The sequence below is a fragment of the Nothobranchius furzeri genome, chromosome 8, assembly GCF_043380555.1.
Source record: "Nothobranchius furzeri strain GRZ-AD chromosome 8, NfurGRZ-RIMD1, whole genome shotgun sequence".
Classification (NCBI taxonomy): Eukaryota; Metazoa; Chordata; class Actinopteri; order Cyprinodontiformes; family Nothobranchiidae; genus Nothobranchius; species Nothobranchius furzeri.
Window position 1 is genome coordinate 39,201,707 of NC_091748.1, and position 23,696 is coordinate 39,225,402.

General features: G+C 42.8%; 1 protein-coding gene across 4 annotated transcripts in view; it reads right to left on the minus strand.

Annotated features, from left to right (window-relative positions):
• palld (palladin, cytoskeletal associated protein) overlaps positions 1-23,696 on the minus strand; it is a 111,916-nt gene that overhangs the window by 19,056 nt on the left and 69,164 nt on the right. For 3 of the 4 annotated variants that reach the window (XM_070554015.1, XM_015975634.3, XM_054734867.2), the window contains exons 7-10: positions 21,054-21,195; positions 20,938-20,961; positions 20,366-20,485; positions 19,293-19,749 (exon numbers count right to left, since the gene is read on the minus strand). In XM_070554015.1, coding sequence (XP_070410116.1) covers positions 19,293-19,749; positions 20,366-20,485; positions 20,938-20,961; positions 21,054-21,195 — 743 coding nt within the window. The remainder of the gene's footprint in view (positions 1-19,292; positions 19,750-20,365; positions 20,486-20,937; positions 20,962-21,053; positions 21,196-23,696) is intronic. The other variant, XM_054734868.2, reaches the window with a different exon arrangement.

Here is a 23,696-nt window from a genome sequence, read left to right on the forward strand (position 1 = left end):
TTTATATGTATTTATGTGTGGTTAACCCTCTGGAGGCGGGCGTTGCAGATGTGCTACGTTAAAACCTGCCTACCTGGTTACTCCACACACGTGTTTCATGAACATTTTAAACTCAGAAGTTCCCCTGAAGGACTTAGTTGTTCGTCCTTTTATCAAAACTCACGTTGAGCCTGAGAGGGTTAACAGCTCCCTGTCACTGAGGTAGGTCGGTTTCCATGCACACACTCTGCCTCATCTTCCATCTTTTCATCATCTCTCCCTTCTTTCCTCCAGCTCCCTGTCTGCATGATGAAGGTCAGCTCCTGCAGCACTCTTCCTTATTTGGGAAGTTTCTCCATTCCTTGCAGGTCACTGCAGCTTCTCCGACCAATCCAGCAGTTTGTTGGTCGGCTGTCTCAGCCAATCCTGTGTCTCCCATCTCCTTTTAAGGACTGCCCATCTCTAGCTGTGGAGGCCCATGTGAAATTGTCTTTTTTCCAACTCCCTATGCCTCCCGTGACTTCATTTCACTTTTTATTCTGTTTTACAAACTTCTTCTCCTCCCAAATGAGGGCCAACTTCCTGCCTCTGCCTTTTCCCATTTGTTAGTAATCACAAACCAAGCATGAGGCCTGCCCAGGTATTTAACAGATTCAGTCAGTACTTCAGCTTTGTTTCAAATTAGACGCCTGATGGTGAGGACCCATTTGCTCTCGGCGTGTAGTTGCTACCATGTGTGCCGTTTAGCATGCACGTTTCCCGCCTTCTATAAAACTACGAGCAACACCTCGACAAGAAAGTGATTGTTAATACTTCATTAGAGGTTTGACGACTTGCACCTCGTAAACACAAACACACTGCTGAGAGGAAGCTTTGAGTCACGGAGCAGAAATGCGACAAATTCTGGTGACGAAAGCAGAGCATCCACAGCATGCAGCAGCAGGAGGAGGAGGAGGAGGAGGAGGAGGGTGGGCAACAGATAATCAGCTGCTGCAGCAGATTTAACACAAGTTCTACGTGTTTGTGTGTGAGAGGGTCTGATCTGCTGCAGAACTGTTTGCTGCCTTCGGTCCTCCTGACCCTAACGACGGATCTACAGCAGAAATCTTTTTGTCTTTCTGGTACGGTGGTTCTGTCAGACCTGGATGGACTCGTTTAAAACACTGGTCCCAGTTGTTTTTGTACCACAAACCAGTTTACCAAACAACATTCCCGCTGACCAGTAGGGTATGAAATAGCGACACTCATAATAATGTCATAAATCTTATAATGTAAACATAACGGCGTTTGTGAAATAAGCATACAACACCCTAAAAGCACCATCTCCCGTTGGTGTTCACTCTTGTTCTGAGTAGTTTAGTGGCCTCAATAATTTAACTTCCCACCATTATTGGGAAACTAACAACGCATTTGGACCTTTGACCTTCGGTAGCCTCAGCAGGATGTGAAAGATCCGTACATGGCCACAACAGCTGGGCTCCTCCTCCTCGCGCTGGTCACCAGTCTGGTCACATGTTGCTGTGGGACAGCATCTTATTCATCAGCCAGGAGTGCTGGGTCAGTCAACGTGGTGATATCGGCAACTATAGCATGCATCGAACAATAACTTTAGCAAACAAACTGTTGCAGATGCTAAACTTTTCTAATGACGGTTGGCGACACAAAATCACAAGAAAATGAATCAAATTTGAGATGAAATCTCCCTGAATCACTATCTATTAAACTTTTGTGCATGTCAAAACTACAAGACTATTGTGAGCGCTACAATATTATTGTGCAAATGTTCTTGTTGCACAAAGTGCTTCAGTGGTGCAAATCTGTCCAGTACCATGCACGTTTTAGCACCTCCTCAGGTCTCCTCAGGTCTCCTCAGGTCATCAGACCATGGAGAAAAACATCCAGTTCCCTTAAAAACCCATCAGATGTCGGATTAAACAGCATCAGGAAAAATGGTCTCAGAAAAAGTGTCAGAAAAAACCAGCCTGACAGTTTTTCCTGAGACCTCTGTGTGTGATCCTACATCATACATACAGACATCTGGCGTGTTTCTCCTCCACGGTTGGATGTCTGACACCAGAGACCCGAGGAGGCGCTAAAACGTGCACCGTAGTCCTGTTTTATTTGTGACTGTGTCGTGTTCAGGATGTCGCAGTCTTTAGTTTGGTTCATTAGTTTCTCAAATTTGCTGAACTTTCTGACTCATGGAAACTAACCTGAGAGGAGTTCAACACAGAGCCAGATGCTCGGGAATGATCTGCAACTTTACTTTTAGAGAAAATAGCCATTTTCTTTTTATTCTTGTGACATGAAAGCAAGGGCCTGCGACTCGTGCAAGGAGCCCGAGGGCCCTCTTGAACATTTTTATAATCTTAATCCAGACAGTCACGGCCCAGTGAGATAGTAACCCAGATAAAAAATCCTTTCTGCTTTTTGTTTTCCTTCTAAATGATCATCTGAGAACTTGATTTAATCAGCTGCAGGTGCCGCTTACAGTGTGTACAGTTTGTATTTCATCTGTTTAGGTTCACTTTTTCCCTCTTCCCTCGGGCTCAGTGTAAGCCACCCACACACTGGTGATCACAATCAGTCATAATTACAGCATGTGTGCAGCAAACCAACAGCAAAAAAAGACCTGAATGACTGCAGGAACCAGAAATCAGCACACTGAGGCTCTGTTAAAAATAAGCCTGCTTTTCATCATCAGGGCTAAAACTGAGCTGCATTTAAGACAGAAACGCCACAGTTAGGCTGCTGGTGAGACTCCAGATCATACATAAAAAGCACTTTGTGGAATGAAATCCGTGCAACAGAACCATTTCAACTGTCTGTGTTGATTCCTGCTCTTGTAAAAGAGGGATTAGACTGAGGAGTGGATAATTGTTGCCTCTCGTTTTTGTGCTTGCAGGGACGCCCACCCAGACATCGCTCTGCTCTTGTTGTCAGGAGGTCACACCTTCATCGTGTTGCACCGTTTGAATCATTTGTGGAGTTTCACAATCAGTTAGGTCTCATGTTATATTTTACATTTAACTCTGCTTTTGGAAAATTATGTGTGACAGATTTTCAGATTGTCGATAAATAAATGGTAAAAAAAAACTGTTTGGTAAAAGGTGGTCAAAAGAGTTAAAGGAATACTTCCCTTAAGATGCTTAAAGGGAACATGTTGTATGTTTTGTGGTGTCATCTTGGTCTCCACTACCTCTGTTAACACTCCAAATGTGATAAAAACCTTTTCATGTGTAGCGTCATGAATGTCCTGTTTATGACCTAAAGGTCATGACCTGCTGCGTCTGCTCGAGCAGAGACATAAAGTCTCTGACAAGCTAATCTACGTGAGATAGTGGCCAAGGTCTTTCATGCACTCTGCTCATCTGAACTGCTTCACCTCTGTTACAGCTCAAGACGAAGACGAAGAACTCCCTCGATAAACACATAATCAACAACTTTGTTATTACCAATAATAATGTGAGCCCAATATTCCATCAATCTGTGAAATGACAATGTTATTACTTGATGTTATAATCATGTGATCAGTAGTATTTTACAAGTAATTATAATCCTGGACGTTTGCACTAGACACTGATGACACGTGATGCTAAAGTCACACGACACATTTCTTTTTGTCTGATCCAATCAGAACCTTCGTTTCTGACATGAGGCGTGGTTTTCTGTGGAGTTTGTATAAACCCTCTTTTGCATGTCAAATTCTGATTCGCCAGTAAACCAAAATATGACAATTATAAAAACTATTCCACGCCACCTTTTCTTTGGTTCAAAGCGTTCTAGAGAAGTCTCGGACCGGCCATCCGGACTTCCTCTTCAGCTAAAGAACCTCGACAAGCTGGATAAAATCTGTTGCACGTTACACCTGACCGCAACGGTTCCTTCAGAATAAAAGCTGAACCTCACAACCCCTTCAGGGTCTCGCTGACGCCACTGAACCTGTCGTGACCTGGAAGCATTCCAAGACTAGTTTGGTCGGCACCGCTGCTTTTCTACTGGCTTCGGTTCCAAGGAGGGTCCAAGAGGACCTCGACATTCTGGATCTAACCAGAGGCTTCCCCTGGGGTACGTAGACCGTTTGTTGTAAATCTCCGACTAAAGTTTAGAGCGAAACATTCACTCCCACTCAGAACTAACTGCTTCTCCGGATCCGCTGGTTCTGACAACAACATTCCACAAATATACATCATTCATCTCACGTCTCACTTCACTCCACTTTAGTTCCATCAGTACACAGAGTGTTAAAGTTAGTCTTGTTTAAATTGTGTAGAAATAAATGTCTTAACTATTATAAACCTGACTCTCTCTCTTTCCTCAGAGTTAATACGAAGTGTCGCTTAATCCCTGCAATAAAAAGTTCTGATCTTCTGGTTAAAATATTCAAAGATCCATCAGATTGGTATTTCATATTTCTATGGAATCTCACATTTTATGGTTCATAAGTAAGATGTAAACTACCCATCCTTTACACATCTGTCTTTGGTTTTAGGAAATATGTGCCTAAAAGCCGTTTCGAAAAGTCCGTGCTTTTGATGTCACAAATGGGGAAATTAGCATAGAACCACCTCTCACCTCTCCAAGCTGGAGGAGCAGCAGCTCTACTCTGAACCACCCACAGATATCGGAGCTTCTCAGCTTATTGCTGGGTTTCACTCACGTGACCCCGAAGTTGAGCAAAATTCAAATGGGGACAGGAAGTGTGTTGCTCCACTGGAAAAAACAGCGAGATGGGTGAAAGCGAGGCTTTAAATGGGCTGGCACGGATGTGATATCACAAAAAATATGCATCTTCCTTTAGATTAAGACCCATGTAGTTTATAAAAGTCTGACTTTTCATTCACTGTGGAGGATTTACCCAGTGCTGAAGCCATCAGCATAAACTATCTGCTGCATACCTCATATTACACTGCAAACCAAACGAAAGCCTTTTATTAGCCTGGAGGCCTATTATTGTATTTGGTTGGGTTAACCACTTAGTGATCCGGAGAAGCTTTAAATGGCTGTTGTCTTGTTTTTACTTGCGTAATTAGTGAGTTTTGCTATTTTATTTCATTAGCTCATGATAACAATGCTACTGCTAATGCTAATAACGAGGATCTTTATTTGCTAGGATCTACTTGTAACTAACATTTTAAGCCTTTTTAAATCCAAAATTCAGATACATTTGTTTGATTTTCATAAGGTATAAATGCCACAGTACAACACTATGCTAACTGCTAAAGCATTAGCACTCTGAAAGCTATTTGCGATGAGGACATGGGAAAATTACCAGTTTACCCGGCATGTTTATGGCTGTGTTTATAAGTAACTGTTCAATAAAATGCCAGAAAAAAACATGTAGTAAAGCCTTATCTGTCAGAAAGTGATCACTACAAACTCTCGGATTGTCCGTTTTAAGCCCCTCGTGTTTTTAGCCACAGATTACTGGTCTACTTCTGCTGTCTTCTTTCAGGAAGATTGCTTTAATTAAGTCTTCTGTGGCACATTACTTTTGGGACACAAAGAAAACATTTGTGTTTGACCTCATTAGAGCAGTTGCAACAACTGCAGACAACACAGAATTTGGGCATTTTGACGTTTGACAGCGTATAGGGCTCTGTACAGTGGCGGCGACTTCCTGCCCCCAGTCTACATTCAGTGAGGTGGACTCTACATCTTGTAAAACCCAGCAATAGCAGCCTCAGTGAGGGAGGGGTGGGCGTGGCCAGCTCCAGCTTTGATTCTGAAACGGCTCATTCTGGAAGGTACTGAAACTGTCAAGAACAAAACTGCTGAAATGACATTTTAGTGCAAAAATACTTCATAAACATATTTTTTATCAACTCTAGAACTATTATAACCTTTCCCCTTTAGCAAAGAACAAAATGAACATGTAATCTGTAATCTCCAAACCACTGCCTGACGCTTTAGCTGGACTGCAACAGCAGCAGTCGGCTGTCACGTCACTTTGACAAGAAATGTCTCTTCTTGTCAGCGTAGCAAATAAAAACTGACACGGCACATGTCAGCACAAACACCTCATCTATAAACACACAAACATGTGCTCACATGAAGTTTACAAGCTCCAGGTGTTTGCTGTTGCATCATGACGTTACACTCAGTCAGGTGTTGGCAGGTGAACATTGAATGGAGGTGAGTTGTGGAGCTAAATCGGCACAGGTCATAACTGTCCAGCACAAAGACATCCTTGTGTCAAGATGCAAAACAACAATAGTAATGTTTGACCTTTAACCCTGTTCTCCTAGTAACCGTATGGCTGGTTTCCACTAGTGACATACTGGACATATAACATCCATCGACTTGAATTCTACGTTTTTAATTTCTAATGGGAGAGTCCAGATGCGGGGCGCTGTTTTGTCTGTCCTGATTGTAAAACCGTGAAACTAACCCGAACCACACCATTCAACAGGCCCCTTCTGTTGTAGGTCCAGAGGACAATGGAGAGATACGGCTAGGACGGAGCGGCGGCGTAAAAAAGGGGGACGGAAATTCATCTCTACTTGTGACAATCAAAACAAACCCCAGAGTTCCATTCAGCTGTCCATTTTCAGCCGCTTATCCGGAGTCGGGCCACGAGGGTAGTGTCCTAAGCGGGGAGGCCCAGACTTCCCTCTCTCCAGCCACTTGGGCCAGTTCCTCCGGGGGAATCCTAAGGAGTTCCCTGACCAGCCGTGAGACGTGGTCTCTCCAGCGTGTCCTGGGTCTCCCTTTAGGCCTTCTCCCAGATGGACGTGCCCGGAAAACCTCACCAGGGAGGCGTCCAGGAGGCATCCTGACCAGATGCCCGAGCCACCTCAACTGGAGGAGCAGCAGGTCTAGGAGCAGTGTCTGCAACACTCACTGGTTTCTTAATCAGGTCCTCCTCACCAGTACCAGGTTGGACTCCTATTGCGTTCAGGAATTTCCTGCTGGAAGTCACCATCACGCGATTGGTCCGTTGTGGTCATAAAGGCAGACCTTGGTAGGAGCCAGTGGTTGGTTAAGCTACTGCTTTTCTATCATCTAGAACCAGTACAGCCATTCCACCTTTGCCACATTTTGTTCCAAACAACAGCTGCTGATGGGATTTTCTCTTTTCTAGGTCAGCCTCTGCTGTGGGTGGTTTTGGGTGAAAGTCCCTGGAGACTGGAAGTTTCTGAAGTACCAGTCACCATGCATGCCACATTCAGATTCACTCAGATTCTCTTTTGTCTCCAGTCTAAACATCAGTGGGGCGTGGGCTTAAGTCTTGAGGGAGTTTCTGATCAAAAGCCTCTCTGTTGCTTGTTAAATGCATCCTGCTAACAAAAACATCCACAAATTCACCAACATAAAACATGAACTCAAGTCTTATTAGTGCCTGGAAACACAAACATGATGAAATCATTTATTTCCCGCCAGTGAGACACGTAGTTTATGATCTGTCTCTGTAAGAGACACTAAACACTAACTTGGTCGGTCTGCAGCCAGACAATCCGAACCTCTGAAAATTTCCTTTTATTCTTACGCTGATGCCCGATATCAACGCCGGGCACCAGACCCAAATGCTTTCAGCTTCTTTCAGCCTAGAAAAACAGCAGGTCTGTTTTTACAGCTCAGGACTCCTGCCGTCCGTCCCTTCCTGCCAAGTCACACCACCACTTCCTCCCTCCCTGTTTCTGATTTATTCTAGATTTGTGATGATGAACACGTGTTTAGGTCACTCTTAATAAAGCTGTTGCCATTTAAATAAACCAAAAACACTTTAATACACCTTTAATGAACTGCTGTAAATGAGTCTTTAAAGCAGAAACAGAATTATGAAGCTGCTAACCAAAGAGTGAACTGTCCAACTACACGAATTCCTCTGTCTCAATTGAGAGTAAAACTGATGTGTTTTCCTCCAATTCATTTGATACCTCAGAAGGATTTCATGGGTTGGCTTGTTTATTAGAGCATCTGAATACATAATAAGATAAAAACTATTACAAAATGGATATATTAACAAGGATCACCGTGCTTCAGCTTGCGGCTGCTGCTCAACAAGCAGGATCTGATGATGTGAGAGATCTAATTCTGAAGCTTTGGAAGGAGCTCAGTGACCTTTGGGCTGCTGTTTTTACAGTCTTATTAAATCATGTGTAGGGGACTGGTTCATGCAGATGAATCTTCGCACATGCAGCTGGTGTAGTTCACTGCCTCCTTGTCTGATTTATGTACTCATTATGAGGGGAAAGTACCTGTAATATTTAAATATACTTTCTATTAGACAGTTTAACATGAAACTGACTCAAATGTCCCATTTTGTCATTGTAACGTGATGAAGGAGCTGTTCCACCGACGGTTATTCACCCTCTCTCTCCTCAGGAAGAGCTGATCTGCATGAGAATGCCTCAAGGTCATGCATTTGCTTCTAAACTGTTTCTTCCTTTCCAGCTCAGGAGAAGAATGAAGACAAAGGACTCTTTCTTTTTCATGAATCAGAAGAACTCTGTTTTTAATAAGCTAATCAAACAAAGTGTTAGTCCAAAAGTAAAATGTGAACCAATCTGTGAAATGGTAACGTTTATGATCAGTAGTATTTTAATTAGTAATATAACTTTAAGCTAGCTGCACTAGACATTCTCATCCACGTAATGCTTAAAGTCACATGACACATTTCCTTTTTCTGATCCAATCAGAGCCTTCCAGATCTGATGCGAGGCGTGGTTTTGTTGGTGCGTGGTAAATCCCCTCTTGTTGTCCTTTCTTTGATTCGACCGTAAATCAAAATATCCAAATTATAAAACTATGCCCACGTCATCTTAACTTCAGTTCAAAGCGTTGTAGAGAAGTTGTCGGAGTGGCCAATCCATAACTTTCCTCTTAAAGCCGAAAGAACCAACGACAAGCTGGATAAAATCTGTTGCATGTTCCACCTGCTGCAACGGTTCCTTTCAGAATAAAAGCTGAACCATCACGACCCCTTTTTCGGTCCTGCTAGAAGCCGATAAAACTGTCGTGACCCGGAAGTATCTCAAGACAGGACTGGTCGGCAGCCGCGGCTGTGCTACAGGCTTCGGCTGCAGAAAGGTCCAAGCTGGACCTCTACACCTCCTGATCTAGACGGGGACTTCCGCTGGGTAATGTGTTATAAATCTCCAAACCAAAGCTTAGAGCGAAATATCACCTTCACTCCCATCAGAACTAATCGTTTCTCCGGGTTTGCTGGTTCTGAACATATTCCACACTACACCATCCTCAGTCTTACTTCACCTTAGTTACACCATACATTCAGTGTTAAAGTTAGTCTAGTTTTAAATTGTTTAGAAATAAATCTTTAAACTTTTAAAACTTGACTCTTTCTTTTGTCTCTGAGTTAAAACGAAGTGTTACATAATCCCTGCAATAAAACGTTCCAATCTTCTGGTTTGAATTATCCAAAGATCCATAAGATTGATTTCATATTTCCTATGGAATCTCACATTTTATGGTACATTAAATAATATGTAAATGTAATTCTTACATCATTTTGTCACATCTGAAGTGTGCAGCCGTTCAGCCAACATGGTGCATATTACCCCCAACATGGACCAGTTAGACTTCCGGGTATGGCGGCGAAGCGAGTGGAAGCATAGTCAGGAGCTCAGCCAGTCCAGCATTTCCCCATTTTTTCAACTACGGATAAATCAGACTTCGATAAATGTTTATGGGGAAATACAAAACTAAAAAGATACAAACCACAGAAAGGAAAATCAACGAAGAGAAGGAAGGAATGGCGACGAGGGAAGGGAATGAAGACGCCCAAAACACGATGGCCACGCTTCAAGCTAGCATGGAGGCTATCCGGGAGGAAATCATGGCTAGCCACGCAGATATGAAAAAACACTTCAGCGAAGCTTGGGAGACGATGAGAGTCGACATGAAGCAAGAGCTGGGGAGTTTTAAAGACGAGATGAACAAGAAGATGGATGAGGTGGGGGCCAACCTAAAATGCGCGGAGACGAGAGTGGAAGAAGTGGAGCAAAGAGTGGGAGAGGTGGAAGAGTGGAGCGCTAATGCTAAGGAGGTGCTCCTTCAGACTGTAGAGGAACAACAGCGAATGCTGGCCAAGCTAACTGATCTGGAGACCCGGTCACGGAGGAACAACCTTCGTATATTTGGAATACCAGAGGACCAGGAAGCTGACAACGCGACTGAATATGTGGAGAAGCTCTTAAAGACTGAACTAGGTATGCAGAACGCAGAGTTGGGGATACAACGATGCCACAGACCACTCGGTCAGAAGCCTCCTGCACACGTGCCCCCCAGATCCATGATTGTATGTTTCCTTGAATATAACATTAAAGAGCAAGTGCTGAAGAAGGCATGGTTGAAGAAAGATATACGAATAGAAGGACATCGGATTTACATGGATCATGACTATCCGATAGAAATCATCCAGAAACGAAAAGATTATGCCCCGTTATGGAAAATACTGAAAGAAAAAGGCATTAGAGTCCAGACACCCGTCCCAGCAAGGCTCCGAGTCTTCTACAAAGATGGTCCAGTTACCTACACGAATGTGACATCAGCAAAGCTAGATCTTCAGAGGAAGGGCCTGCTGAAAGGAGGAGAAGATGAGGGATCTGGAGAACCGTCCAGCAGGGGACCAGCTCAAGGGACGAACGGGACTCCAGCAAGGCCAAAAGACAATTCGTGGACGGTCAGCGGACGAGAGCGAGGACGGGGAAGAGGCGTGGATGTTCAGGGGGCTCGGGAAAAACGTACACGTTTTCACCACCCATCCCAACTGAGAGACTGAAACTGGTTAAGAGGTTGTGAGTAAACATTCCGTTTAAGGTTGATTAACATAGGCAAAGAAACACTGTTTGAGGAAGTGAAGATAAATAATGTTTAATATTAAGATGCAGATTAGGATTGTAATCGTGTTCACTTACCAGCAGACAGCTGTGGTTTGACGAAATTTAATAATCGGACCGCTGGACTGAGAAGAAGAGAGAGCATTGTCGCCACCTACAGGGGGTCAGGATGGTACCAGAGCAGACATCACACTCCCTTGAGGGGCCCTCCACAGAGAGAATTCCCCTCATAGATTTAGAAGTGAATTTCGTGCTTCTTTCATGGAAGTCAAGTTCAAATGTACGTTTAGTTGTTGTTCGTTATGGCACGGGTTGTTGTTGTTTTTTTACGGGTCGGGTTGATCAGTGCAGGGAGAGCCTATTTTTTAAATGTTGTTTTAAGGGAACACCATGTCATTTCATTAATATAACATTATACCATTAAACGTCAACGGGCTCCCTAACCCCATTAAGAGGAAAAAGGTGGCTACTAAGATGAGAAGGGAAAAACAAGATATAGTTTTTTGGCAGGAGACCCACCTAAACAATAAGGAACATGAGAAATTAAAATGTCTGGGGTTCAAACAAATATACTACTCATCATATGGACAGAGACGTGCAAGGGGAGTGGCAATATTGATTGGAAATAAGACTCACTTTCAGTTAACTCAACAAATAGGGGACAGAAAAGGGCGATATGTTATGGTAGTGGGGCAAATTCATCATAAACCAGTGACTCTACTAAATGTTTACAGGCCGCCAGGCAATGATCAGGAATTTATTAAGAGATTATTTAATCTGATTGCAGAAGACACCAAAGGAACCCTTATCTGTGTGTGTGTGTGTGTGTGTGTGTGTGGGGGGGGGGGGGGGGGGGGGTTGGAACAGCCCCATTTAGACACCAACAATAAGACTAAAAGGACGAATCTGGAAACAAAAACAGTAAAAAACTTCTTCAAGAAGGAAACATGATGGATGTCTGGAGGGAGCTGCATCCCAAGGAAAGGAGCTACACTTTCTTCTCATTTCCCCATAGAAAGTACTCCAGATTGGATTATTTCTTTATGACTAACACCGATAGACATAGAATCCTCAGATGTAAAATAGGAGTAAGAGATATATCAGACCACGCAGGGATCTACCTATCTATACATCTAGAGACGGAAATAAAACAAACTAGCTGGAAGTTGAACACAAGCTTGTTAAATGATCCCCAATGTATACAATTCATAAATGACGAGTATAAAAGATATTGTGAACTAAATGATAATAAAGAGGTATCCCCTAGTTTTATATGGGATGCATCGAAGGCAGTAATAAGAGGAAAATTGATCATGTGGTCCTCGAACAAAAAGAAAGAGAAACATAAACGAATGAATGAGTTATTAGCCAAATTAAAGAACTTAGAGACTAAGCACGCCACCGTTGAGGACCTACGAATATTGGAAGAGATTAATTTAACAACACGGGAATTAAATGATAAATATGACGGACAAGAGGAATTAAAAGCTAGATTTGTCAAGCAAAAATACTATGATTATGGCCCTAGGGCAAAGAAATTATTGGCTTGGAGAACTAAAAAACAGGAAGAAGAAAGAGGAATTTATCGTATTAAAGATGAAGAGACTCAAATGCTGTGTTATACTGCTAAAGAGATACAAAACTCATTTGTAAACTATTACAAAACACTATACTCGCAGACCCGAGAGGTCGACCCTCTACATATTAAGACATTTTTACATTCTTTGGACCTACCTAACATTGGGAGGGAACAAAATAAAAAACTAATGCAGCAGATTACTAAACAAGAACTGGATAAAGCCATTGCAAAGACAAAAACAAATAAAATGCCGGGTACGGATGGTTATACCTCAGAATATTACAAAATCTTTAGAGATCTGCTCTCGCCACTATTATTGAACTGTTTCAACTATGTGTTAGAGGGAGGGGAGCCACCACCATCCTGGAGACAGGCAATAATCTCAGTGATCCCGAAGGGGGGTAAGGACAGAAGGCACTGCAGCTCATATCGACCAATTTCAATTTTAAATATGGATTATAGACTTTTCACCTCGATAATAGCAGACAGACTCAAAAATATAATACCTGAAATTATTGATGAGGATCAGACAGGATTTCTCAAGAACAGACAGATTCAAGACAGCGTAAGACGAGCCCTACATATACTAGATTATATGAATAAAACCCAGAGCCTGGATGCAGAAAAAGCCTTTGATTCTGTCCGATGGGAATACCTTTTTCTGGCTATGGAACGATTTGGGTTCGTAGACTCTTTCATTCAGATGATTAGGAACCTATACTATCAACCCTCAGCGAGAATAAAAATAAATGGGAGTTTAACTGAAGCGGTAGGTCTGGAAAGAGGTTGTCGGCAGGGATGCCCGCTCAGCCCAGCCTTATTCGCCTTATTTATCGAACCACTAGCACAAGCCATTAGGGAGGACGACCAAATTAGGGGGATGAGGATAGGGAGCACGGAATACAAGATAGGTCTCTATGCAGACGATGTTCTGCTGACTCTCGGGGACCCAGAAAAAAGTCTGCCCAACCTATTGACAAAGATGGAAATGTTCGGAGAACTCTCTGGATATAAAATAAACATCCAAAAAACTCAAGTGATTACACATAATTACACACCTACGGCAAGGATCGAAAACATATCCAAATTTAATTGGAACAATGAAATAATTACATATCTCGGTATTAAGATCCCCAAAGTACTGACAGACATCTATGAAATAAATTACTCACCAATTACAAAGGAGCTAAAGGAAAACATCCAAAGATGGAGCATACTGCCACTTGACTTATATAATAGAATCGACATGATCAAAATGAATATATTGCCTCGAATACTTTTCCTCTTTCAATCTATACCGGTTCATATACAAGCCAAACACTTTGCACTATGGAACAGAATGCTCTCGGGATTTATATGGAAGGGCCGCAAACCTAGAGTTAAATACACAACACTACAACTGCCTAGGGAGAAGGGTGGACTCTCCCTCCCAAACTTAGAAAGTTATTTTAAAGCAGCACAATTAAGATATTTACTCTATTGGTGTGACCCATTGTATGTGGCAAAATGGAAAGATTTAGATATGACACAATTAAAATTACCACTACAGACAATATTAGGGGATAAAAAATCATATCTGGAAAAGAAAAAAGAGTTAAATGAATGGACTAAAACACCTTTAAAGATATGGTTTGACGAATGTGAGAAACATGAATCAGACACCAACATAAAACAACTTAGACCGGTCACAAGCGATAGGGAATTCTCCCCGGCACAAATAGATGGCCGCTACGCGGCATGGTCGACAAAAGGGATCGGACCATTTTGCTCAATAGCAGGGAGGGATGGACTACATAGTTTTGACAAATTAAGGAACACATATGGTCTGGAAAACCTGGATTTTTTAGATATCTCCAGGTCAGGTCAGGTCTTATTTCAACAGTAACATAAAAAACACGGAAGAACAGAGGGACGGCCTAGTCTCCCTTATAAAAGAGGCATATCAAAGTAAGATTAAAAACAAACAAATTACTAAACTTTATCAGAATCTACAATCACTCAAAGACCAATCAACTAATTATATAAAAATTAAATGGGAAAGGGAAGCACAAGTCACCATATCGGATGAAAGCTGGGCAACTATATGTGAAACACAGAGGAAAACTACCAGTTCGGGTTACTGGAGGGAATTCACTTGGAAAAATGTTACCAGGTTCTTCATAACCCCTAAAATAAAATGCAAACAGAGAGGCCAACAGAGAGAAGGACATTGCTGGAGACAATGTGGGGAAAACATGGCAGACCACTTCCATATTCTTTGGAAATGCCCGGTAATTCAGCCATATTGGAGGGAGATGGTCGACACAATCACAGTCGTGACGGGTTGTGAGGTAGTTAAGGATTTCTGTACTGTTTACTTGGGTGATATCCCATCAGCAGTCCCCACAAGAGACAAATATTTAATGAATATCCTGCTGGCTGCAGGCAAAAAAGCGCTTACCAGGAAACGGCTAGAGAAGAATGCCCCAACAAGGAAAGACTGGCAGGGAATAGTCGAGGAAATATATAAGATGGAAAAACTGACAGCCTTTTTGAGCCTTAAATGAGATCATTTTCACAGGAATTGGGAGAAATGGGAGAGATTTACTAACAGCAATACCACGCAATGATGGAGGGCAGGTTGTATAACTAAGGTTTAACCTACTCCCATATGTTTACTGCAAGTGGAAGAGCCTGTTGTGGATACAAACACTTCACAATGGACTGGAAACACCCCTTCAGAACATCATCAGAGGCGGAACATTAAGGGCTACATGGACCCCGATATACGGACAAAACCAGAGGTCATGGGACTCTGAAGAGAAGGGAGGCTGGCTCTCCCGGAACAGGGCGGACCCGACGGTTCCACTGTGCCAATTGTTATTGTTGTTGTATGTTTTATGTACCTTAACAAAGCTTTCAATAAAAAGAAAATATTAAAAATAAACATGGACCAGCTAAAGAACGGAGTTCTGCTCGGATGATTTTATAATAACATTCATGAGCAGAAATGCAGTCAGCCGCTAGTGTTGCTAAATGAGAGAGTAGCATGTCAGCATTGGTGTTTTATTCACTGTAATAAAAGCACAAAGGCTTAATCTGTGTTATCTAAATCTTTACAGCAGATGTGTCAGATTACAGCTCTAAAGTTCTCACGATACATTCTACCATGAATGGAAACTTATTTGAACACGTCAGCCTTTCAGACATTCTGGGGGATGGTCCGACTCATTACTGGATTTGAATCCTGTCCAATAAATACCTCAGTCTGGATTGGTGTGGTCAAGCTGCAAATTTAATTCTCCTAAATCCTAATTTACAGGTCCAGTCATCAATATCCTTAATAAGACAAAGAGCATAATTTGTGTTCACTCAACGTCGTTTTTGTATGCAAGCTGTTAATTTAGTGGTGGATGATGATAATGAAAGGATTAACGTGGCACTCAATGGATTAAAACTGATCTAGGACTTGAAAGGATTTTCCAGCCTTTCAGATGCAGCTTTCTGTGCAAAAGTTATGATTTTGTCTAATTTTATATTAGATTATTCATCAGAGAAATGGTGTTTGTGTCCTGCAGGACAAATGAGCCTGTCTAAACTTAACATAGATGCATAATGTTGCTGTGTGAATGACTAAAACCTGTCCTGCTCTGGCTGTTAGCTGAGTGCCACACGATGACTTCTCTGCAGGAAGTTTCTGAGATACTTCTCCTGTTGTGTAGTCAACTTAGGGTGTTTCTCAATGCCAACGAACCTCGCCTTGATATCTTGGCCCTGCCCCGGTTGCCTAGGAGATACGTCATCAGGAGCCACCAAGACGTGTTCCAACGTTCATGTTCTATCGAGGCGTGTGTTCTCCGTTTGTTAGCCGTTGAGCTAGCTGAGCAAGGACAGACAGGAGGTGCATTGTAGCATAGCCTAGGTCAAAAATGTCCCTGAATACACCGCGGTATTTCCAAAAGGATGGCAGGTCAGAAGCCGGCAGCTACTTCGGGGGCAAATTTCAAGTTTAAAAGTAAGTCAACTCATTAAAATTGTTTTTTTTTTAGATCCAAAGAAGTTATCGATGGTTGGTTAGTAGCTCAGTAGTTGCAGCTTTGGTGGCTAGCGGGTAGTAACTCACAGATATATTTAATTTAACATATATACACACAATTTAATAAAAAGTAAAAGCCTTGTTATATATTTATATTGAAACTATACGTATAAAATGTGATGTTATTTCCCGTGTCACGTGAAATTGCGTGACCGCCGTGGAAGCCATGGTTACATGATGCAAGTCTGTTACATTTAACCGTTTTCTTTGACCAAGGAAGGACAGCGTTCTCGTACGCAAGGTGCCTGGCCCCACAAGACATCGCCTCGCAAGGCCAAGCGCCTTGACATTGAGAAACACCCGTAATCTACGATATTACAGACCGCATCCAACGCAGAGACAAGAGGCAGACAAATACTATAAAAAGAGCACATGAGAGTTCATACAACATCAATTTATGAACCTTTTCACCACAAAGAGTTTTGCAACTGACAAAACATGTTGGTCATGGCTGCTCTTGGACTAGCCGTTAGCTCATCAATCCTGTATTTATTTATAACTTCATCAGAGAAATAAGTTTATGTTTATTAAATTGGCAAACGCTTTTATCCAAAGCGTTGTGCAATTTTTAAGCTATAGGGCATGTTGTGATTTGTGGAGGAAATCGGAGTACCCAGAGGAAACCCACACATGCATAGGAAGAACATGCAACTCCACGCAAAAAGGCCGCAGCTGAGTTTTGAACCTGCAACTTTCACGTGCAAGGCAACAGTGCTAACCACTGTGCCACCACTCAGCCCAAAATATCCTGAAAATAAGCTGAAAAATCCCTTTTAACAGAGAGAAGCACAAGTATGCCACTCTGATGTTCGGGGTGCATCCTCTGAGCATCATGAACATTTGTAAGTAAGTAAGTACATTTTATTTATGTAGCACTCATCACAGACAGAAAATCACAATAATGATCAAAATAAAACAAATTACATCATGAAATCATAAAGATAAAAACAAAGTCATATACCAAAGTCAAATACTGTAAAACAATGAAAGATGATTACAAATTTGAGTAAAAAATAAGAAAATAAAAGGTTTAGTTAAAAGCAGCTTTAAATAAAAAGGTCTTTAGCTGTTTTCTAAAAGCGTTCAGACTGTCAATGCTATGTAAGAATAGAGGAAGATCATTCCAACATCGGGGTGCAACAGTCTGGAAGCAGGACCTCGACTTTTATATCTGGTCTTTGGAACTTCTAGAAGGTTCTGGTGGGTGGACCTGAGGACTCGGGTTGGAGCATAAGCCTTTAACAGTTCAGTAATACAGGGAGGAGCTTGACCATGTAGGGCATTGAAAGTTATCATCTAAAATTAACTCTAAAGGGAACGGGTATCCAGTGCAGAGACATCAGAACAGGAGTGATGTGTGCTCTTCTGTTTGCTCCAGTTAGGAGCCTCGCTGCAGAGTTCTGGACCAACTGAAGGCGGTCAAGGGCTTTTTTGTTAAAACATGAAGAGTGTGTTACAGTGTTGGGAGGAGATAAAGGCACGGAGAACCATTTCAAGTTCATGTTTTGACACCAACCTTTGCAGTTTGGAGATATTTCTTAAATGATAAAAACAGTTTTGGACCAACGTTTTTGAGTGACCTTCAAGAGACGTTGATTGGTCAAAAACAACACCCAAATTCCTTAAGTTTGTCTCGACGGCAGAGGATAAACGACCAAGTTTTAGACTAGTCAGGGGAACTGTGCTCTCAGGGGCAATGATCAGACATTCATTCTTTTCAGAGTTTAACTGAAGGAAGTTATCTTCTAGCCAGCTGGTGATCGCTGATAGACACTCTAGTAAGTCAGACAGTTTGTAGAGCTCAGAATCCTTAAAGGAGCAGTACAGCTGAATATCATCTGCATATAGGTGATAGGAGACATTATAAAAATAATCAATTATCTGTCCAAGAGGGTGTATGTACATTAGAAACAAGAGTGGACCCAAAACAGAACCTTGGGGTACCCCACAGAACAGATTGGTAGAATCTGACACGATTTGTTAAACCCTTTGACCAAGTCAGCATCTAGAAAAAAGCTGTGTGACCTGCTGGCTGCAGACTCACATTCCTGAGTAGAACAAGAAGATTGTAGCTTCAAACAACGATTAAATATCTAAAACGTAATTTTAAACTGTTTAAAATAAACCACAAATGAAAAAATATTTTCAAAAAGAGGAGGTTAAAGGACTTGTTGGCACCGTAGATTGAACCTAACCAAAGAGAACAAAATAAACCACTCGGACATAATCGTTAGAGGGAAATAATACACTACAAATATCAGTTAGATGTCTTGGAGACCTGGGATTTAAAAGGAAAACCACATAATAGCAACAATCTTGGTTTGAGTTGTGCTGCAGGCTGGCCAGCCCTTCTGTTTCTCAGGCTTTCCCTCAGTTTGTCTTGATTTCATCTCAGACCTCAACTATGAAAAGATGATGAAGCTGTCTGATCCACAAAGAGTAAAAGAAAATGACACAATTGTCTCTGTTCTGGTTAGCTGTGCAGCGTGCGAACAACAGCAGGAGCAGCGTGAAAGCCTCTGAGATCTGTTTACAGCGACAACACACACGGCAGCTGACAGACTGGTCCTGGCGCACACGATGCCACGCTGACACCACCATGAAGGTGAAGCTTTTGTTCTCTAAGGTTCTGGGGTTTCCCTGTTGAGCTCTGGGAAGGGGCAGAGGCACAGCACAGCAACACCCCCCCCCCCCCCCCCCACACACACACACACGCGCGCATACACACACACACACGCGCGCGCGCACACACACACACACACACGCGCATACACACACCAGCCAGGCCTTCCAGCATGCCTCATCACTCCCTGATAAGAAGTCAGCCCTCGGGTGTAGACACATGGCAGGTACTCACAGCTTGGGCTTTGGCTTGGTAGGAAGTGGAACAGCGTCTTTCCCAGGTGATGGAGACAGCTTTCCTGGGTTGGGCGGAGAATCTGGGACCATGTGACTTGGTGCTGCAGCTAGGACATTTGTCGTAGGGCCAGTCTCCGGCAGAGGTAAAGGAAGGGGGATGGGCTCTTTAGGTAAGCTTGGAGGCGATGGTGTATGTTGGGATTGACCATTCTGCAGAGGTTCCTGCAGCTCTCCCTCTGAGCTCATTTGAACTGGAGGCAGAGCCGACACACTGGGCCAGATTTCTAGCTCTCTGACGTGGAAAGCCTCTGAACCGGGTTGAAGCAACAGCTTGGGTGGAAGCTCCAGGAGGCTGATCTCTGTGGGTGGTGGTGGAGGAGGTGGAGGGAAGGACAGTGCATCCTCCAATCCTGAGCTACCTCCAGACAGACCATTACTGGATGAGTCCTCAGCTGCTGAGAAAAACAAAACGAGTGGGTCTAAACTTTCATGTTTAACTGTCCTCTCAGCTGATTCGAGCTGAAGCAGCAGCCTGGTCCTGCCATCCTGATGCATTTCCTGTTTGCTTTAAACTGTGTGATGAGTCCTGGACTGTACTAACAGCCCTGTCTGTGACTATGTGTCCAGGATTATTTGTCTCACACAGATCTAGCGGGATTAAACACAAGAGGTGGTCTTGTGGTACCATTTCATGGCAGCTTTTTTTTTCAATAAATAGCAGGGAACACATTTATTTTGTGATGAGCAGTGGGATATTTACCAGCAGTAGATGGTGGTCTGATCTAAACCTGATGACATGAACCAATTTTAAATGGTCTCACAAAAAAATATTAGTTTTTGTTTCTAAAACACGTTTTCCTGGTTTTGTTGGGCACAACAAATCAGTTCTTACCCGTTAAAAGGAAAATCTTTGAATGGTCTCAGCTTGGAGAACAGATCTATTCTGCAGCCATTCAAAAAGCTCTTTGTTCAAGTTTCCACCAAACCCCACTTGAGCAGACCTGAACTGTTGTTCTCATGTTTTTGTGTTTCTTTGTGGTGCTGGTCTCTGTCAGTCAGCGCCGGACCCACCTGGAGTGACGCTGAGCTGAGATGTGCTGCTGACAGAGCCGTATGAGTTGGACGCTGTGCAGCAGAACAGACCTCCGTCCTCCGGAAAGACCTCAGAGATCACCAGGGTGCAGATCTCCTCTACAAACAAAACCAACAGGTAAGTTATGTAATTAATCTTAAAACCGTTCTGAAGACAAGATAACAGGTAAGGTGTACAGCAGCCTGACGGTGACTTTCCTATAGACTGATGAGTCACCGTTCAGACGCACGGAGAGTGGATCTAAATAAACACGAGGAGCAGACAGACAGATGTTCGGGGACGCCTCTGTGACTCACAGAGTGAGATAAGCCTTCAGTCATGCAGGTGGATCATATCTGACGTAGCCAGTGTTTATGCGCTGTTGCTTTCTCAGGGACTCCCTCGGCCTCTGGCACGAGTGTTTCTGAGACATGAACTGCCTGTGACCTGATTTAGTCATGACCCCTGACACAGCTGGGTGTGAGTCTACAGACGAAGCCTCTGATCCATTACCAGTGGGACCACGAGCAGAAGCGTGGAGCAGATTTATGACGGGCCGGAGGGGACATACCTGGCTCCGCTGCAGATCGAGGTTCTGGTTCGTCGTCATCACAGACACAGAGACAGAAATCAAAGATTTAATCAGTGAATGTTGTTTATCTACAAAAAAATGTGCAATTTTCTCACTTTTTTGAAGAATACGAAAATCTGGTGAGTCCAGAATCTCCTTTCCCTGACGGAACCACTGGACCTGCAGGGGTGGGCTCCCGCGGACCCTGCACTCCAGAACCACCACCTGGCCCTCTGACGCCTGGGCATCCTGCAAGAGCTACAAGGGAGAGGGATTGATCGGTCAGAGACGAGGAAAGAAGAGAGGAGAAATAAGAAAAAGGAATGAGTGAGTGAAGGATGAGGGGATGAGAAGAAGTATAACCAGAAAAGGAAAAGAATAAATCTGCTTCAGAGGAGGCCCGGGACAGCCTGATGTGGTTCTGTGCTCATAAAAAACACGAGAAGAGAGGGGATCCAGAACCACTGACCTGTTATATCCTGCTGCCCCTGCTCTAGCTTCAGGACATTACAGTGCACGTGGAAAGTTTTCACTCTTTATACTTAACACCTTTAATCTCTCATTCATATAAGACATTTCCCCTTAACAATCTATAAACTGCTCTCTGCAAACATAATTCAGCAGGAGTGGTTTGGGTGTTTTTCTGAGCCTTCACCACGTTTCTCAGGTCTTTCATTGGGCGTGATCACATGATTCAGTCCTTTCTTCTGCTCAGAAGTTTCTTTAGGCTCAGCTTCTTTCTTTCAGCTTCTCATTGTTATAAATGCAGTCTTAGAAAACAGGTGTGTTTAATTTAAATAAAAAGGTTACACAAGCAGAGGGAAACTCTTTTTCAGCAAAGCTTCTCACAGTTGTTCCTAAAACTCTACATTCAGCTCAGGCTCAGATTCATGCTGAACCATGAGCTCCCTGCAGCCTCAGCGGGCTTTGAGAAGAGCAGCTTCACATCAAACCGTGTCTAGGTTTGGTTTTAGCATCCGCTCCTCCTGTCCACACAGTTATTGGTGACAAAACAGAGTCTCATAAACACACTTCTGGCAACTGTGGTGCCTTCACATGAACAGGATCAAATACATGGTGGTTTAGCATCTTCAGCTCTCTGCTGCTTAGCCAGTTGTTCTGGAAATCACATCAACTGCACATAAACACCGGATATTTTTATGTTTGGGTTGCTTTGCTTGAATTGTTATAACTAAATTTGGCAACGCTGTACCAGATAGTCAGACTTCTGCCTCCAATGCTCAGAGGAAACCACAGAAGATGGTCTTGGGTCAGACAAGGACGAGACCTCCAGTAGGTGTTTAGAAAAGGATGAATGCACACATTTAAGCAGGGTTTAGTGTTTTGTTCAAAGTTATCAAAAAACTTTTAAAATCAAGTTATGCTGACTGAAAAACACCTGAACTGGAATAGACAGGATTTAGTCTTTAACCCAAAAACGTCCAGTCAGTCACAAATCAGCGTGTGAAGACTTCACACAGACAGAGAGATGGAGCTTGGAGCTGGGCGGGGGGGTGATGTTCTGAGAAAAACTCAGAACTGCTAAGAATAATGTTATATATTTCTAGATGAAAAACTTGGATGTTATTTCATGTTGGAATATATTAAATTTGCAAGAAAAACATCAGAATCCACACCATTAAAGGAAAAAATACAAGAATATTGCTCTGAAATAAAGGTCATTTCATTCTCCAATGATTCAATTTCATAAAATAGCAAGAATAAAAGTCTTGAATTTACCTGAAAATAAACTCAAATGTTTATCAAGTATGCAAAATCACAAACACTTCAGGGTAAAAGGACAAAAACAATCTAAAGCACATTAAAGACCTGGTGTGAGCGTCACATTCAGAATAAGAAGACTGTGGGATTACAAAGGGCACTGTTTGTTCTGGTTGAAGTAGAAGATGCCAAAAACATCTGTGTTTGGTGGGAGGAATAAACGTGATAGTAAATCCAAAACAAAACATAAATCATGAATGTTTGCAGTTCATATGTATTACAGTAATATCCTGCTGAGGTCCAGACATCAGCTATTTGGTGTTAGGACCTGGTAAACATACAGTGGGGCAAAAAAGCATTTAGTCAGCCACCGATTGTGCAAGTTCTCCCACTTAAAATGATGACAGAGGTCAGTAATTTACATCATAGGTACACTTCAACTGTGAGAGACAGAATGGGGAAAAAAATCCATGAATTCACACGGCAGGATTTTTAAAGAATTTATTTGTAAATCAGGGTGGAAAATAAGTATTTGGTCTCTTCAAACAAGGAAAATCTCTGGCTCTCACAGACCTGTAACGTCTTCTTTAAGAAGCTTTTCTGTCCTCCACTCGTTACCTGTATTAATGGCACCTGTTTGAACTCATTATCTGTATAAAAGACACCTGTCCACAGCCTCAAACAGTCAGACTCCAAACTCCGCTATGGCCAAGACCAAAGAGCTTTCGAAGGACACCAGGAAAAGAATTGTAGACCTGCACCAGACTGGGAAGAGTGAATCTACAATAGGCAAGCAGCTTGGTGTGTAAAAATCAACTGTGGGAGCAATTATCAGAAAATGGAAGACATACAAGACCACTGATAATCTCCCTCGATCTGGGGCTCCATGCAAGATCTCATCCCGTGGGGTCAAAATGATCATGAGAACGGTGAGCAAGAATCCCAGAACCACACGGGGGGACCTGGTGAACGACCTGCAGAGAGCTGGGACCACAGCAACAAAGGTCACCATCAGTAACACACTACAACGGCAGGGA